The sequence below is a fragment of the Hibiscus syriacus genome, unplaced genomic scaffold (assembly GCF_006381635.1).
Source record: "Hibiscus syriacus cultivar Baekdansim isolate YM2019G1 unplaced genomic scaffold, ASM638163v2 tig00110300_pilon, whole genome shotgun sequence".
NCBI lineage: Eukaryota > Viridiplantae > Streptophyta > Magnoliopsida > Malvales > Malvaceae > Hibiscus > Hibiscus syriacus.
The window spans coordinates 127,328-143,836 of record NW_024062669.1 but is presented as its reverse complement, the minus strand read 5'-3'; the positions used below and the strand labels follow the sequence as shown (position 1 = coordinate 143,836).

General features: G+C 36.6%; 1 protein-coding gene across 1 annotated transcript; it reads right to left on the bottom strand.

Moving 5' to 3' along the window:
- Nucleotides 1-327: 327 nt before the first annotated feature.
- LOC120116648 (CBL-interacting serine/threonine-protein kinase 11-like) lies at nucleotides 328-6,514 on the bottom strand. The gene is made up of 2 exons (XM_039137071.1): nucleotides 5,960-6,514; nucleotides 328-1,319 (listed from the first exon to the last, which is right to left on the bottom strand). The coding sequence occupies exons 1-2, from the start codon at nucleotides 6,221-6,223 to the stop codon at nucleotides 348-350; spliced, it is 1,236 nt and encodes a 411-aa protein (XP_038993002.1). The 5' UTR covers nucleotides 6,224-6,514; the 3' UTR covers nucleotides 328-347.
- Between the last annotated feature and the right edge of the window lie 9,995 nt (nucleotides 6,515-16,509).

Here is a 16,509-nt window from a genome sequence, read left to right as displayed (position 1 = left end):
ATTTTTTGAGCGCTTTATAATGCCCTTTCCCAGGTTACAATTGGAAGAAAAAAAGGATTTTTGATTGGAAAAAAAGGATTTTTGATTGGAAAAAAAGATTTCCAGGTTACACACTTAAATACACTGGAACTTATATTCTCTCATATATTATAATGAAAATTATGTCAATTAAATTAGGACTCAATCAACAAAATAAATATATACCTATTGATAAAGCTCAACATGATATATAAATGGGGTACTTATTTAATATTAACATTGAACATAGAGTTTTTATTCAAAATATTAATTCATTATCATATATCTTTAATTAATAATTTAATTAATCATTCATTATAATATATCAATCATCTTAATAGAGCAGGCTTGATTTTATTGTTCCATGTATCTCTGTAGCGTTGTGCATCACCGCACGTTCTTTTGGCTTCCACCACAACCAGCTCTCCCGTTAACCGATAAACTGCAACCGCTATCCCGTAGTTACCGTTTTCTTCTTCTAATTCAACGCCCCATTCTTTCTTTCTCTTCACCCTCAACAGCCGCTCGCCCTTGGCAACCTCTTCCACCATCTCCACCAATTTCTCGGGAGACTCTCTCGATACAAGGTGTTCGCATTCACTCGCCGAGTCACGCGCGTCCTCGAACAAACCAGACAGATCCAAACCCGATGAGAATGATATCAAATCGAATGCATTCAAGCTTGAAACTTGTAGTAAAAACACATCCTTGTCATGCTTCACGTGGAACTTGGGCTCCTCATAACCACCCTTACTGAACCATGGATCCTTGAGGATCTCATGAATCGTGATTCTCGTCTCGGGATTAGTGTCCAGAAGCCGAGACAAGAAGCGTTTGAGACCGCTCGACATCCATTTGGGACAACTGTACTCACCTTTGTAGATCTTTTTGTACATAACCATGAGATTTGGGTCATTGAAAGGTAAGCAACCCGCGTTTAGGACGTAGAGGATGATGCCGCATGACCACACGTCCACCTTAGCTCCATCGTAACCTTTTTTCGTCAATATCTCTGGTGCCACGTAAGCTGGTGTACCACACAAGGTGTGCAACAGCCCGTCGGGTCTGATCTGATCGGTTACGGCGCTGAGACCGAAATCCGACACCTTTAAATTCCCACTCTCGCCGAGGAGTATGTTTTCAGGTTTCAAGTCACGGTGGAAAACCCCGCGGGAGTGGCAGTAACCAACGGCCGAGATGAGCTGCTGGAAATATTTACGGCTGAGATCTTCGCTGAACCTTCCTTTAGAAACCTCAGAGAACAGTTCTCCACCCTTGACGAATTCCATCACGAAATAGATCTTAGTTTTGGTAGCCAATGTTGAAAATTCAACTTAACAGGCAAGTTGATGGCAACCTTTCGGTGGATAAAATTTTTTTTCGGTGCATGTGCATTAATTGACACTAAATTGTTGATTTTTGGACAATGGCTAAATCATAATTTAGTCATTAAATTTTAAGGTTTTTACAAATTAGTCCTTAGGTTTCAACTATAAATACCCTAGCTCATTTAGTTTCAAAATCATCCCAAAGCATTTTAGCTTTCTTCCAATACTAGAGAGAATTTAGAGAGTTTCTTGAGAGTTGTTTTCTCCTTTTTACCGAGAGAGAATTATCATTGTTTTCTCCTTGGTAGATCGAGAGAGGTTGTAATTCATATTTTCTTATAGTGAAATTCTTCTACCGTTACCCGTGGTTTTTATCCTAAATCTTTAGGGGTTTTCCACGTAAATTTTGTGTCTCTTTTATCTTCATTTTTATTTTCTCAAATTATCAGTTGCGATTTTGCTCTATCCAATAGCCGTCTTCCGCAACAATTGGTATCCGAGCTAGATTAGAGTGTGTAATATCTACTTATTGTCTTTGTGGTTGCCACCAAAAGGTGGATCCTCCAACATAAGAAAGTAAGAAGTTATTACCCATTCTTTGAAGGTTCCAGAGAACTATTCACGATAGTGAAATAGTGGGAGCTATCCGTAAAAGAAGCTATGGCAGCGAAATTTGATATTGAAAAGTTTAATGGGAGAAATTTCTCATTGTGAAAATTAAAAATGAAGGCAATCCTGAGGAAAGACGGGTGTCTAGCGGCTATCAGTGAAAGGCCGGTGAATTTTGCAGATGACAATAAATGGATCGAAATGGACGGAAATGCTATGGAAAACTTTCATTTAGCATTAGCAGATGAAGTATTGTCAAGCATCGAGGAGAAGAAGACAGCTAAGGAGATATGGGATCATCTCACCAAATTGTACGAGGCTACATCGCTGCACAATAAAATTTTCCTTAAGAGGAAATTGTACACTCTCCGTATGCCAGAATCTACTTCAGTGACGGAGCACTTAAATACACTGAACACCTTATTTTCTCAACTTACATCCTTAAGCTGTAAAATAGGAGAACAAGAACGTGCTGAACTTCTACTTCAAAGTCTACCGGATTCATACGATCAACTCATCATCAACTTGACAAACAGTAATGTCACCAGTTTAGTCTTCGATGATGTTGCAGCTGCTGTTCTACAAGAAGAAAATCGGCGCAAGAACAAGGAAGACAGACAAGTAAATCTGCAACAAGAAGAAGCATTGACAACGATGACAACGATGAGAGGGAGATCAACAGAACGTGGCCAAAGCAGCAGTCAAAAACATGGTAGATCGAAGTCGAGGAGCAAGAAGAATTTCAAGTGTTACAACCGTGGAAAGAAGGGTCACTTGAAGAAGGATTGTTGGAGTCTAAATAAAAACTCCAATCCACAAGGCAATACCGCAAACACTTCAGATGATGGAGATGCTCTATGCTGTGAAGCGTCAACCACCGTGGAAGGCAGAAAAAGATTTGCAGATATATGGCTCATTGATTCAGGAGCAACATATCACATGACCTCAAGAAGAGAATGATTCCATCATTATGAACCTGTCTCAGGAGGATCTGTGTATAGTTGCAATGATCATGCCTTAGAGATCATTGGCGTGGGAACCATCAAATTGAAGATGTACGATGGAACAATTAAAGTTGTTCGAGATGTGCGGCACGTGAAAGGCCTGAAGAAAAATTTATTATCCTACGGATTGTTGGATAATAATGCAAGCAAGATTGAAACACGGAAAGGAATCATGAAGGCGTTCCATGGAGCGCTTGTGGTACTGAAAGGCGAAAAGATAACATCAAACTTGTACATGCTGAAGGGAGAGACTTTGCTAGAAGCAGAAGCCTCTGTTGCCTCATGTAGTTCAGATTCTACAATGCTATGGCATAAGAAACTTGGACACATGTCAGAACAAGGAATGAAAGTCCTTGTGGAGCAAAAGCTACTTCCAGGCTTAACAAAGGTATCACTTCCTTTGTTGAGCATTGCATAACAAGTAAGCAGCACCAGTTGAAATTCAACACATCAAATTCTAGAGGCAAAAGTGTTCTAGAATTGGTTCACTCTGACGTATGGCAAGCACCAGTAACGTCCCTAGGTGGAGCAAAATACTTTGTCTCATTTATTGATGACTACTCCAGGAGATGTTGGGTGTACCCTATTAAGAAGAAGTCAGATGTGTTTTCAACTTTCAAAAACTTCAAAGCACGGGTGGAACTTGATTCTGGAAATAAGATCAAGTGTTTCAGAACAGATAATGGAGGAGAATATACAAGAGAAGAATTTGATGACTTTTGCAGGAAAGAAGGCATCAAAAGACAGTTCACAGTGGCGAACACTCCTCAACAAAATGGAGTGGCAGAGCGGATGAACATAACCTTGTTAGAAAGAACAAGAGCAATGTTGAGGGATGCAAACCTAGAAAAATCATTCTGGGCAGAAACAGTCAATACCGCCTATTATTTGGTGAATCGAGCTCCATTAACTGTAATAGAGCTGAAGACACCAATGGAGATGTGGACTGGTAAACTAGTTTATTATTCAAACCTCCATGTATTTGGAAGTATTGTGTACGTGATGTACAACACCCAAGAAATTTCAAAGCTGGATCCAAAATCCAGGAAATGCAAATTCTTGGGGTATGCTGATGGAGTAAAGGGGTATCGCTTGTGGGATCCCACTGCCCGCAAAGTGATCATTAGCAGGGATGTTATCTTTGTAGAAGATAAGCTACAAAGAAAAGAAGACGATGATAACGCTGAAAAGCCAGAGACTACTCAGATACATGTGGAAAAAGAGTTTGAAGAAGGAGATTCTTCTAAAGCAGAACCAGCACATGATGAACAAGAACCAGAGAGTTCTGAAGCTCCAACAACTAGTCAATCAGATCGTGTGAGAAGACGTCCCAATTGGCACTCGGATTATGTTATAGAAGGTAATATTGCATACTGCCTTTTAACAGAGGACGGTGAGCCATCAACATACCAGGAGGCAATAAACAGCTCAGATGCTTCACTGTGGATGATGGTGATGCAAGAAGAAATCGAAGCCCTTCATAAAAATAATACATGAGACCTTGTGCCACTACCACAAGGAAGGAAGCCAATTGGTAACAAATAGGTCTTCAAAATCAAGCGAAATGGTGACGATCAAGTTGAGAGGTATCGTGCAAGACTGGTGGTCAAAGGATATGCTCAAAAGGAAGGTATTGATTTCAATGAAATATTTTCTCCTGTGGTTCGACTAACAACAGTTCGAGTAGTTTCGTCTCCTTTGGCTTTCACAAAAGAATTACTTGAAGAAAATCTTGTCACGATTCAACATGGAAGATTGTAAGCCAATTTCTACCCCTCTTCCTATTAACTTCAAATTATCCTCCAGTATGAGTCCTAGCAGTGAAGAAGAGAGGATGGAGATGTCTCGAGTACCGTATGCATCAGCAGTGGGAAGTTTAATGTTCGCTATGATATGCACAAGACCAGACATTGCACAAGCAGTGGGAGTGGTTAGTCGGTACATGGCGAATCCAGGCAAAGAGCATTGGAATATTGTAAAGAGGATCCTAAGATACATCAAAGGGACCTCAAATGTTGCATTATGTTACGGGAGATCAAACTTACTTATCAATGGGTATGTTGATTCTGACTATGCAGAGGATTTGGATAAAAGCAAATCTACTACAGGATATGTGTTCAAAGTTGCTGGTGGAGCTGTAAGCTGGGTTTCAAAATTGCAGTCAGTTGTGGCTACATCCACAACAGAGACAGAATATGTAGCAGCTACACAAGCCAGTAAAGAAGCAATTTGGTTAAAGATGTTATTGGAGGAGCTTGGGCACAATCAAGAGAATGTTTCTCTTTTTTGTGACAGTCAAAGCGCCTTGCATCTAGCAAGGAATCCATCATTTCATTCAAGGACAAAGCATATACGAGTTCAATACCATTTCATTCGTGAAAAGGTGGAAGAAGGAACTGTAGATATGCAGAAGATCCATACCAAAGATAACATAGCAGATTTCATGACGAAGGCAATCAATTCTGATAAATTTACTTGGTGTCGATCCTTTTGTGGCCTGTCAGAAATGTAAGCAACATGAAGGTACAAGGTAGAAAGAATGGTGTGAAGATATGATTGTTCCAATTAAATCTTCAAGTGGGAGATTGTTGAAAATTCAACTTAACATGCAAGTTGATGGCAACCTTTCGGTGGACAAAAAAATCTTTCGGTGCATGTGCATTAATTGGCACCAAATTGTTGATTTTTGGACAATGGCTAAATCATAATTTAGTCATTAAACTTTAGGGTATTTACAAATTAGTCCTTAGGTTTCAACTATAAATACCATAGCTCATTTAGCTTCAAAATCATCCCAAAGCATTCTAGCTTTCTTCCAATACTAGAGAGAATTTAGAGAGTTTCTTGAGAGTTGTTTTATCCTTTTTACCGAGAGAGAATTATCATTGTTTTCTCCTTGGTAGATCGAGAGAGGTTGTAATTTCTATTTTCTCATAATGAAATTCTTCTACAGTTGCCCGTGATTTTTACCCTAAATCTTTAGGGGTTTTCCACGTAAATCTTAGTTTTGGTAGCCAAAACCTCGAACAACTTGACGATGTAAGGATGGTTCAAGCAGCTCATGATGGAGATCTCGCGCTTGACGTTGGACATCAAGCTGATATTGGAAAGTTTCCTTTTGTGGATGACCTTAATGGCGACGCTCTGTCCAGTGCGTACGTTACGGGCATGATGAACCTTGGCGAAGGCGCCACAACCCAGGAGCCTGCCGAGCTCGTATTTATCGAACAGGGCGTTTTCTGGAACATGTTCGAACTCGGGCATAGGTGGTGAAAGCCAGAGACCAAAGCAGATGGGCGAATTTCGTCAGCAAATAAACAAACAGACAGACTATCGGAGATTTTAGTTGAAGATTTGTATGCTAAACAATAATGCTTTGTCTAATAGGAGAAGAATTGTAAAGGGCAGGGTAATAATTTCTGTTGTGTATGCAATTTGCATGCAAAGATTTTAGTTTTTAAAGGTCGAGGAAGAGAGCGCGTGTCTTTGAGTGTGGAAGTTTCGGGAGATTGGGTTGGCTGAACGCATTTATTACTTCGACAGATAGACAGTCTACACAGGATTTGATTAGGATGGTCTCTTCAATAGTTTATTTAATAAATAGGTCTAATTAAATATATTTAATTATATGTATAATTAAAATATATGCTCGAGATTTTATATTTATATGTTATATTAAAAATAATATTCAACATCTTCGACAGTGACCTTTACGTGCACAATAAATATATAATTGAAATTATATATATGTGTTTGTATGTGATATTGAAAATAATCCCCTAGTGGAGTTAAAATCGATACGTGGAGAGCTTTTTAAGCCTTTTATGTTTATTTTATAATTTTAAATTTTAGTTTTAGTGTTATTTAGATGAAATATTTATAAAATACTATTATATATCTAGTTCGAATAATTGTTAAGATAGATGTTTAATCTAATTTTTTTTTACTTTTTTAAATAAAATATTATTCAAACCTAAGCCAATGACAAAAAAACAAAATATTATTTTTTAATTATTCTTTTAGTTTTTATATATTTTTATTTAATTCTGAAAAACAGACCATCGAATTCATACACTTATTTTTGTAAGATACTTTAACTTTAATATATACGATTAAATATTTTAAAAATAAGATACATAAAGATTAATCTTATTTGTTACATGTGCATATAATCGTTAGAAATAATATATGTTGACATCATATTATTATTTGAATGATCGAATCTTCTCTTGATAACTTGAAGGGGAAGCCATCTATTATTATTTGACAGCCATTAGTCTGTTTAATTAGGTCATTAATTTTCATTTAGTAATAATGACGACGGGTCATGCTAACACGTGGCAATAGATTATTGGGATTAAGAGTTGACAACTACCGACAAGCAGGCTGTTGAATTTTGCCATGAGTCGAAGAGTTTCGGTACAAAGGCTAATCTGATTGTTTTCTCTTAAAAATATAATACAAGCTTCAGTGATTCTCATTTCTCTGTTACAGTATGCCAACATGCATTGAAATTAATATACACAACCACAGGAGTGAGTAGTAATATTGAGCCTTTGCTACTGGAAATTCTAATTTGTTTTGAAATTAGATTAGTGACCAAATACCAATTTCCTTTTTCTTTAGCTCGGACGCAAATGTAAAAAGTGAAAATTATATACTAAAAACATATTACATTTATTTAAAATTTTAAGATAAATTTATAAAACAAAAAATTTTAAATTTTAAATATAAACAGTAAAATATATACAAAGATTGTGAAACATAGAAGTACCTAAAATTTCTTATTATGTGGGTTGCAGGTGACAACTGACAGGTGAGGATATTTCCAGGAAGCTGCAGGCTACAACTTAGGGCAGGATCCCATTTGAATAATGAATCATCGACCCTTTCAGCTTGAGGTTGAAACTGCCTATAAGATTTCCTACTTTGGTTTCTCCAAAAATGGGTGGCCATGTTGAGCTGACTGATGCCTAACGCATGAATTCAAAGAAACCCCTACATCGGCTGCTGGTCCCAGCTTTCTCTTTTGTTTGAAGACTTTTAAAAGGAAAACTGAAGATACTAATTTTTTATCCATATTATTATTATTATTATTATTATTATTATTATTATTATCATTATTATTATTATTATTAAATATATATTAAATAAATATATATAAATAAATAATTACAGACCAATTACAACTGGACCGGCCCAGTTACAAACAAACCAGAACCGGTCCAAATCAAACCAGAAACCCTAAACATTTGGGGTTCCAGTTAGGGTTTCCTAACCCTAATCTAGTCGGCCGCCTCATCACAGCCGTTGGATCTGAGAGATCCAACGGTCCAGAGTGCCCCAGATGGAAACCCTAGGGTCTGATACCCTAGGGACACGCGGCCGCCGCTGCTATCTCACCGCCTCCGCCGCTGCCACGTCCCAACCGAAGACTCCAGAAGATAGAATACCAGCCGTCCACGCCATGGCTACGGGGTGAGTCACCACTGGTAGTCCGGTGACTCACCGAGACCCCATCTTCGGACCGGTCCGACGGCTACAACGGTGGTGGCTATAAAAGCCACCACCCGAACCTGAAAAAAAGAGAAGACAAAAAAAAGACAGGGACGAAAAAAAAGAGAGAACACAGAGAGACGAAAAAAAAAATAGAGAAAAAAATATATACTAAAATATACCAATGATCTCAGTCAACATCAACGCAGCAAGGAAAAAAAGAGAGAAGAGAGGAAAGAAGCTTACCCTATCATCGGAGAACCCCAACCGTCACCGGATACAACAAAAACCGAATGTATATTTGTAGATCTGCTCCGATTGGGAGCTTTTTAAGGAAAAAGAACACCGGAAACGGTTTTAGACCGTCCTGATCTATATTCTGGTAGATTTTTGTAATTTTCGGCCACCATTAACGGTGGCCGGCAGCGGTGGTCGGAGCCGGTAGCGGTGGCTGACCGGGAAGGCTTCTCTCAGTTTAGAGAGAAGCCAGAGAATTCTTCTCTCTGTTTGAGAGAAAGAAAAAAAAAGAAGAAATGAGATAGCTGGCCCTTCGGGCCAGCCGGTTTGGACCATATATAGGCCTTCCCGAACGACGTCGTTTCGGGAAGGACTATGCGCGTAATTAGAGAATAGTTAAACCCCATCCGCAGTCCTCCCAACTTGTAAATTTTACATTTTAGTCACTAAATTGAATTTATAATAATTTTAATTTAATCTCGAAATTTTATTTTTATTCATTTTAGTCTTTATTATTAAAATAATATATTTAGGATAAATAACAGATTTAACCCCTTAATTTTAATAAATAATATTTTAATCATTAATTTATATTTTTAATTTATTTTATTCTAATATCCGAATTTTAGATAATTTTATTTTAGTCACTAAATAAATAAAATAAAGAAATAACATATTTAATCCCTATAATTTTGATTAATTATGAATTAGATTTTTTTTAATTTATTCAGTTATTTTATATGCTTTCATTTATTTTATTGTTTTTAAATATATTGTTTTAGTAGTATTTTTATTTTTATTATTTTGTTAAATATTCTTATGTATTCATAAATGTATATATAATAAATAGTAATTTTTTTTTATATTTATTTTTAATATCGAAGAAAAGGACAGTCTTAATATAACTGGATGTCCTATTCTGATATTTTAAAAATAAAAAGTAAACAATATTATTTAAATTAATATTTATCAATATCAAAGAAAAGAGCTGTCTTAAGGCACCTAGAAGTTCTTTTCTGATATTTTTAAATAAATAAATATTTTTTTATAATTTTGAAATAATAGAATTATAAATTAAATATATGTTTGAATTTTTTTAATAATAGAGACAATTGATAATTAAAAAGTACCAATTTTGGGCGTTGTAGGGGTGCTAATCCTTCCCTAAACGTAACCGATCACGAATCCCTTTTTATTATTAAAAAGAACGAATTTTTGGTTATAAACGTAGATCAGTTCATTTTTTAATTGATGTTTTCTTAAAAACTCTTTTAAAAAATAATTTTTAGGTATTCGACCTACCTGACCCAAAAGGCCGATGGCGACTCCCAAATTATTTTCAAAATCATTTATTCATATCATTTTTCCCGCCAAATAAATTTTTCGTGCCCGGACGAAAATCGGTTACGACAGCTTGGCGACTCCACTGGGGACTGGTCAAACTTTTAAAAATCAATTATAAATTGTCTCTATTAATTAAAAATTAAAAGTTCATATATTTAATTTTTAATTCTTTCTTTTTAAAATTTTTATATATATTTATTATTTTCATAATATTTATATGTTTTATTTTATTTGCAAGTATTTTATTTCATTATTTATTTTTCTGTCAAAGGTTTGAACATTTCTCCTCACACACAACACTTGCATTGCATAACATAAGGCTCTATAATTGAGTTGTCCCTTTTAAGTGGGAGTGAAAGCGACGTCTTCGTGAGAATTTATTCTCCGTGTCAGACCTAGCAAGTAACTTTCGGGGTTCATATGCTCTATGTCTTCGTGAGAATTTATTCTCCGTGTCAGGCATAGAGAAATGTATCCCCTCGAATTGAACTCGATCCATTTTAGTCTGTGATGAACTAGGATTGAGGGTTAGCAACCCAAGGGGGCACTAACAAGGACAATTCGGGTACCTTTATTCTTAGATCTGAAACCCTGCATATAAAAAACCTTAGAAACTCTTCCAATCAGAAGTCATGCCGAAATTTTGTCAAAAATAAGTGTACACACAGGAGAAATGAATTCTGATTTTCCTGTTAATTTATTTATTGATTTAATTACATGTTTATTTAAATTATTTAAATTCAGAAAAGCATGTTTAAATAAAGAATATTTATGTAAATGTTATTATTAAATTTCTTTAAACTAACTTATTTTCTTTTTGTGTGTTCTTTATTTTTCTGTTTGCATTGCATCATACAGGATAAAAGACATTGATCCTTGTGTTAATTGTCTCATTGGAAAGCCTTCATCTATGGATAAAAAGTGTTCAAGTCAAGTAATTCTAAACTCAGAAGTAAGACAGTGGGCTGAGGATTTACAAAGACAAGAAGGAGACAGTCTGCAGGATGATTATGTATCTGATTTGGCCAGTTATGCTCCAGTTTCACTAAAAAGAAATGATATACAAGATTTGCGAAGCATTTGGGAAAGTTGGGATTCAAACAAAAAATTGCAGTTTTATCAGATTTACGGAGACATCCCATATTTGCTCTATGTCAAAGTTGATGATGAATTACTCAGAGCCCTAATTCAATTCTGGAATCCAGGGTACAATTGCTTCACTCTCAATAAAGAGGATTTGGTCCCTACTATTGAAGAATACACAACATTGCTACATATTGAAGGGGTGTTGGAGAATCGAATCTATTCAAAGTCAATTAAAACTCAACCCTTTCGAGTTAAATTAGCAAAGATTGCCAGGGTACGAGAAGAATGGGTAGCATCCCGTACAAAACAAAAAGGAGAAAGCGAAGGCATTGCTTGGACCAACATTAAAGAACTTATTCAGAGCCATCCAGATATTAAAGTACGATTCGATTTATTTGCTCTGGGTATATATGGTATGGTCATCTTCCCAAAAGTATTGGGATATGTTGAAGCTGCAGTGGTAGATTTGTTTGAACAGCTACCGAAAAAGATTAATCCTGCCTCTGCAATTCTAGCAGAAACCTTAAGATCGTTAAATGCTTGTAGAAAGTTAGGAGGTGGATGATTCTCAGGGTGTACTCAGTTGTTATATGTTTGGATCCGTAGTCATTTCTGGAGGACAGAAAAGGTTTCATACCGACGCTTTAATACGGATTACTCACCATTAAAAGAATTTCTGGAGCAGGAATGGCCGAAAGAAATTAAGAAAGATATGTGGATTAATGCCTTTCGAAATCTGCAAAGCAATGACGTTGTTTGGCGAGCCCCGTGGCAAATACAAAGGGAATTCTTTTACAGATGTGGTGATTACAACTGGATAATGCTGCTTGGATTATGGGGAGGAATTGGATATACACCACTTCTGGTTATAAGACAGTATGAAGGTCGTCAATTTGTACCTATCACTGCTGGATTACAGTCATCTGAGTTCGCATTCCACATCAAAAATTATAAAAGAAACATCATGGAAGCCGTTACAGCTTGGAAAACAACTTTTTGTATCCGAGCTAAAGCAGCAAAAGAAATGCTAACTCCTGATTATGAAGATTGGAGATCTGTCAGAAAAAACGAAAATATTCCTCTACCAGATCAAAATGAGGATATTTCTATGGAAGATCGCATTAAGGTGGTTCCATCAGAGATTGAAATCTTGAGAGCTGAGTTTGAAGCAGAAAGAGATGGCTGGTCGAAAGAGTTAGAGCAAATGAGACAAGATAAAGCTATGTTAGGGGTTGACATTGACTTTCATTCATCACAATGTGCAATGTTGAGAAAAGATAAAGAAAAAGGTGAGGATGAGTACAGAGCCTTACAGAAAAATTACCAGGAGTTATATAAATCCCGAAAAGCATCAGGACCCAGCCAATCGACAGTACAGATAACTAGAGAATTGAACATTGAGAAAAGACGAGTTGAAGATCTGAAAGGAAAGAATAGCCGTCTACTCAAAAGCCTGGAAAAAGGAAAGCAAAAAATGGAAGATTTCGAGGTTGACAGAAGAGAGCGAATTATAAAACACAAGGCTGAACACCGCGAGATCATGAATGAAATGCAAAGAGAAAGAGATCGAGCCAAAGATTTAGAAGAGATGAAGAATGACATCTTTGTTAAATTTGAAGGCGAGAAAAATAGCATGTTCAAGGGATTTGAATCTGAAATGAACCAGTTGATTGCTGAACTTGAAGTCAGAGGCCAAAAGATGGAAGAATCCAATATTGAAAAAGAAAATGGGAGCTAGAAAGAAAAAATTTCAACACCAGACTTGAGGTAGAGCATGAAGTGGCTAGCAATTGGATGCAAAGATGCAGAAACAAAGATGTTCAAATCCAGAAGCTTAATCAAAGAACGCAAGAAGCACGAACAAAACTTGAAGAAGATCTGGATCAGTCTAGAAACAAAAACTCAGAGTTTAATGCTTACATTTTGCAACTTGAAGAATCATTGTTTCAAGAAAAGGTTCGTCTAGGACCTAATGATCTCAAAGAAAGTAATGAGGAAAATGCTTCACTGCGAAGACGCATTAGAGATCTTGAAAAAATTCTGCACAATTGTCAAGTCAGAATCACTGAGTTAGAGCAAACTCTTGAAGAAACAAATGAACAATGGCAAAAGTCAACTAATTTCTATGTGGAAAGAAGTGAAGAAAGAAGTAATATGGTGTTCGAGGCCATGGTTCAAATGAGCGAAGTTGCCAGATATGTTGGGGAACTAGCTGTTGAAGCCAAAATAATTGAGCATCAAGTTGATCCAGTTTCTAAGTGTGGAAAGAAGGTTTCATGGTTAATGAAAGAAATTATAGAGCTTAATAGGAAAGCTATGCCTTATCTGTAGTTATGAACTATTATAAAGAAACTTTTGTATGCCGATGAAAGTTGTTCTATGACAGTTAACTTTTTGGGATCAATGTTTTTACATACATGCATTTTGCATATATTCATCATTCATTTCATAATTTTCGCTATGAATTATTTTATTTATTAAGTTAAAATTCATTAATTAAAATTTGAAAAAATAATATTAAAAGATTTTTCAATCGCAGTTACTCTGGCCAAAAGAGAAATACTACATCACTACGGTACTAGACAAGCTACTAAGAGAATTATGGATGATAAAATACAGCGTATTGAGGAACAACATCATAAAGAACAAGAAGAAATGAGAATGAAGTTGGAAAAAATTGAAGCCAGTATTGCAAATTCACAAGATAGTATGATGAAGAAAATAGAGGACATGTTTAAAAGGCAGGCTATCAGTGGAAAAATGCATGAAAATCCTGTATCTTTTGATCAAGAATCTATGTATCCTCTAGGTTTTCCACCAGAACCAATTTATCATTCTGGTACTACACCTATACAAATCAATGCTCGTACATCTGCATTACAAGAAGCCAAACCACATGAAGATCAACAAGTGAATCCTGCATCTTCAAGCAAAAATCCGCTTATATCAGATGTGAAAATAGGGGATCTTAATACTGAGCATGTGATCCCAGATTTGAATGAGCTGAATGAGAAACAAAAAGTAAATGAAGAACTAACCAGACAGATCAAGAGCTTAGAAGAACGAATGAAATCCGTGGAAATAACTGAATCATTCTATGGGTTTGATGCTAGTGAGTTGAGTTTGGTTCCAGACTTAATCCTTCCCATCAAGTTCAAGGCTCCCGAATTTGATAAATATGATGGTACTACATGCCCTTCATCCCACATTACTATGTTTTGTCGAAGAATGGCAGGATATGTGAAGGACGAGAAATTGTTAATTCCCTGCTTTCAGGATAGTTTGACAGGACCGGCTTTAAAATGGTATACTCAATTGACCAAAGCCAACATTAGATCCTGGAAAGATTTGGCTAAAGCATTTTTAGAGCAGTACCGCCATGTGACAGACACGGTCCCTGATAGATGGACTCTCCAAAACTTGGAGAAAAAGAATAATGAAACATTCAGACAGTATGCCCAGAGATGGCGTGACACTGCGGCCCAAGTTCAACCACCTTTGTCAGAAAAAGAGGCCACAGTAATGTTTGTCCATACATTGAAGGCTCCTTATTTAAACCATCTAATGGGGAATGCAACCAGAAATTTTGCAGATTTGGTCATTTCTGGAGAATTAATTGAAAATGTCTTGAAAAGTGGCAAGATTGAATCAAATGATGGGTCTAGTTCCAAAAGACCTACGTACCGGAAAAAGGAGAATGAAGTCAACAATGCAAATTCTTACAGCAAGGATTCATCGAAAAGTGTTACAATAACCTAGCCACGGGTTAAGAAAGAGGAAACAAACAATAATCGAACAGAATCCAGAGGATCTCGAAAGGAAAATGAAAGGTTGTCTTTTACACCTTTACCAGTACCGTATGCAGAGATCTATGATTCGCTGTTAAAAGCAGATGTTATACGGCCTTATCCCTTGGTTCCCATGCAACCACCATTCCCTCCTTGGTATGATACAAAGGCACACTGTGTTTACCATGAAGGAATTACGGGTCATTCCATTGAAAACTGTCTAGCATTCAAAAGGGTGGTTCAAAATTTGATCAACACTGGGAAGTTGGAATTCAATACACCATCTGCATCAAATCATCCATTGCCAAATCATGGAGATAAAAACGTAAATGCAATTCAGGAAGAGAACAGAAAGAAAGCAAAGACTGACATTTCTGAAATTAAATCTCCGTTTGTTTGGGTATTCCAACAACTCTCTTTAGCCGGTATAATTCCACAACAATTCAAGCCAAAGCAGAATGAAGGCAAGAATTATTGTGAATATCATCAGGAGAAAGGGCATAAAATTCAACTATGTCCTGAGTTTAGGAATTTGGTGCAAAAATTGATGAACAACAGAGAAATAGAATTCTTTGAAGAAGAACCCGGGAAAAAAGAAGATGATGTTTGCTCATCAGAGGATTCTAAACCAAATCAAAGAATAAATGATCATGTGATCATTAATGTGAAATCATCTACGGCGATTCCTGCACCAATAAAGCTGAAAGTAGTTATTACCACTCCTCTACCATTTTCATACAAAGATACCCGCAGGGTACCTTGGAATTATACTACCAATGTTTCAATGGTAGGAGGACCTGTTTCTTTAGAAAAAACAGAAGAGAAAATACAAAGTCTGAGTACTACATCGACGTCTGAAGCAGTGAGTGAGGTCGGTTTCTTTACAAGAAGTGGGAGATGTTACTCTCCCGAAACATCCAATGCTTCAGAACAAGTGAAAGCAAAAGGAAAAGCCATGGCAATACCTCAGAAGGTATTTGAGGATGAATCCCTTCCAGCATTTAATGAGCCTGTGACAGAAAAACAAGCTCAAGAATTTTTGAAATTCTTAAAACATAGTGAGTATAGTGTGGTTGAACAACTACACAAACAACAAGCGAGAATTTCTATTCTTGATCTCTTGATGAATTCAGAAGCACATAGAAATGCTTTGATGAAAATCCTCAATCAGACATTTATCCCCGAAGATATATCCCTCAATAAACTTGACAGAATTGTGGGACATATAGCCGCTGACAATTACATAACGTTCACAGATGATGAAATACCGGAAGGCGGAATGGGGTCAGTAAAAGCTTTGAACATCACGACACATTGTCATGGTCATGTGTTGCCAGGAGTATTGATTGACAATGGATCCGCTCTCAACTTGATGCCTCTAGTTACACTTCAAAGAATGCCTCTGGATCAATCACACATGAAGAGTTATCAGAATGTGGTACGAGCATTTGATGGTACTCAAAAAGAGGTGCTTGGGAAAATGGAAATACCGTTGTTAATCGGCCCAGTCGTGTACAATATTGACTTTGTGGTGATGGACATCCACCCCACATATAATTGTCTATTAGGGAGGCCATGGATTCATTCAGCAGGAGCCGT

Bases quoted from the DNA above. Each gene is read 5' to 3' on its own strand.
- LOC120116648 (XM_039137071.1), bottom strand. From the start codon at position 6,223: ATGCCCGAGTTCGAACATGTTCCAGAAAACGCCCTGTTCGATAAATAC. The intron at 1,320-5,959 runs ATTTACGTGGAA...ACCAAAACTAAG, and splicing joins TTTTGGCTACCAAAACTAAG to ATCTATTTCGTGATGGAATT.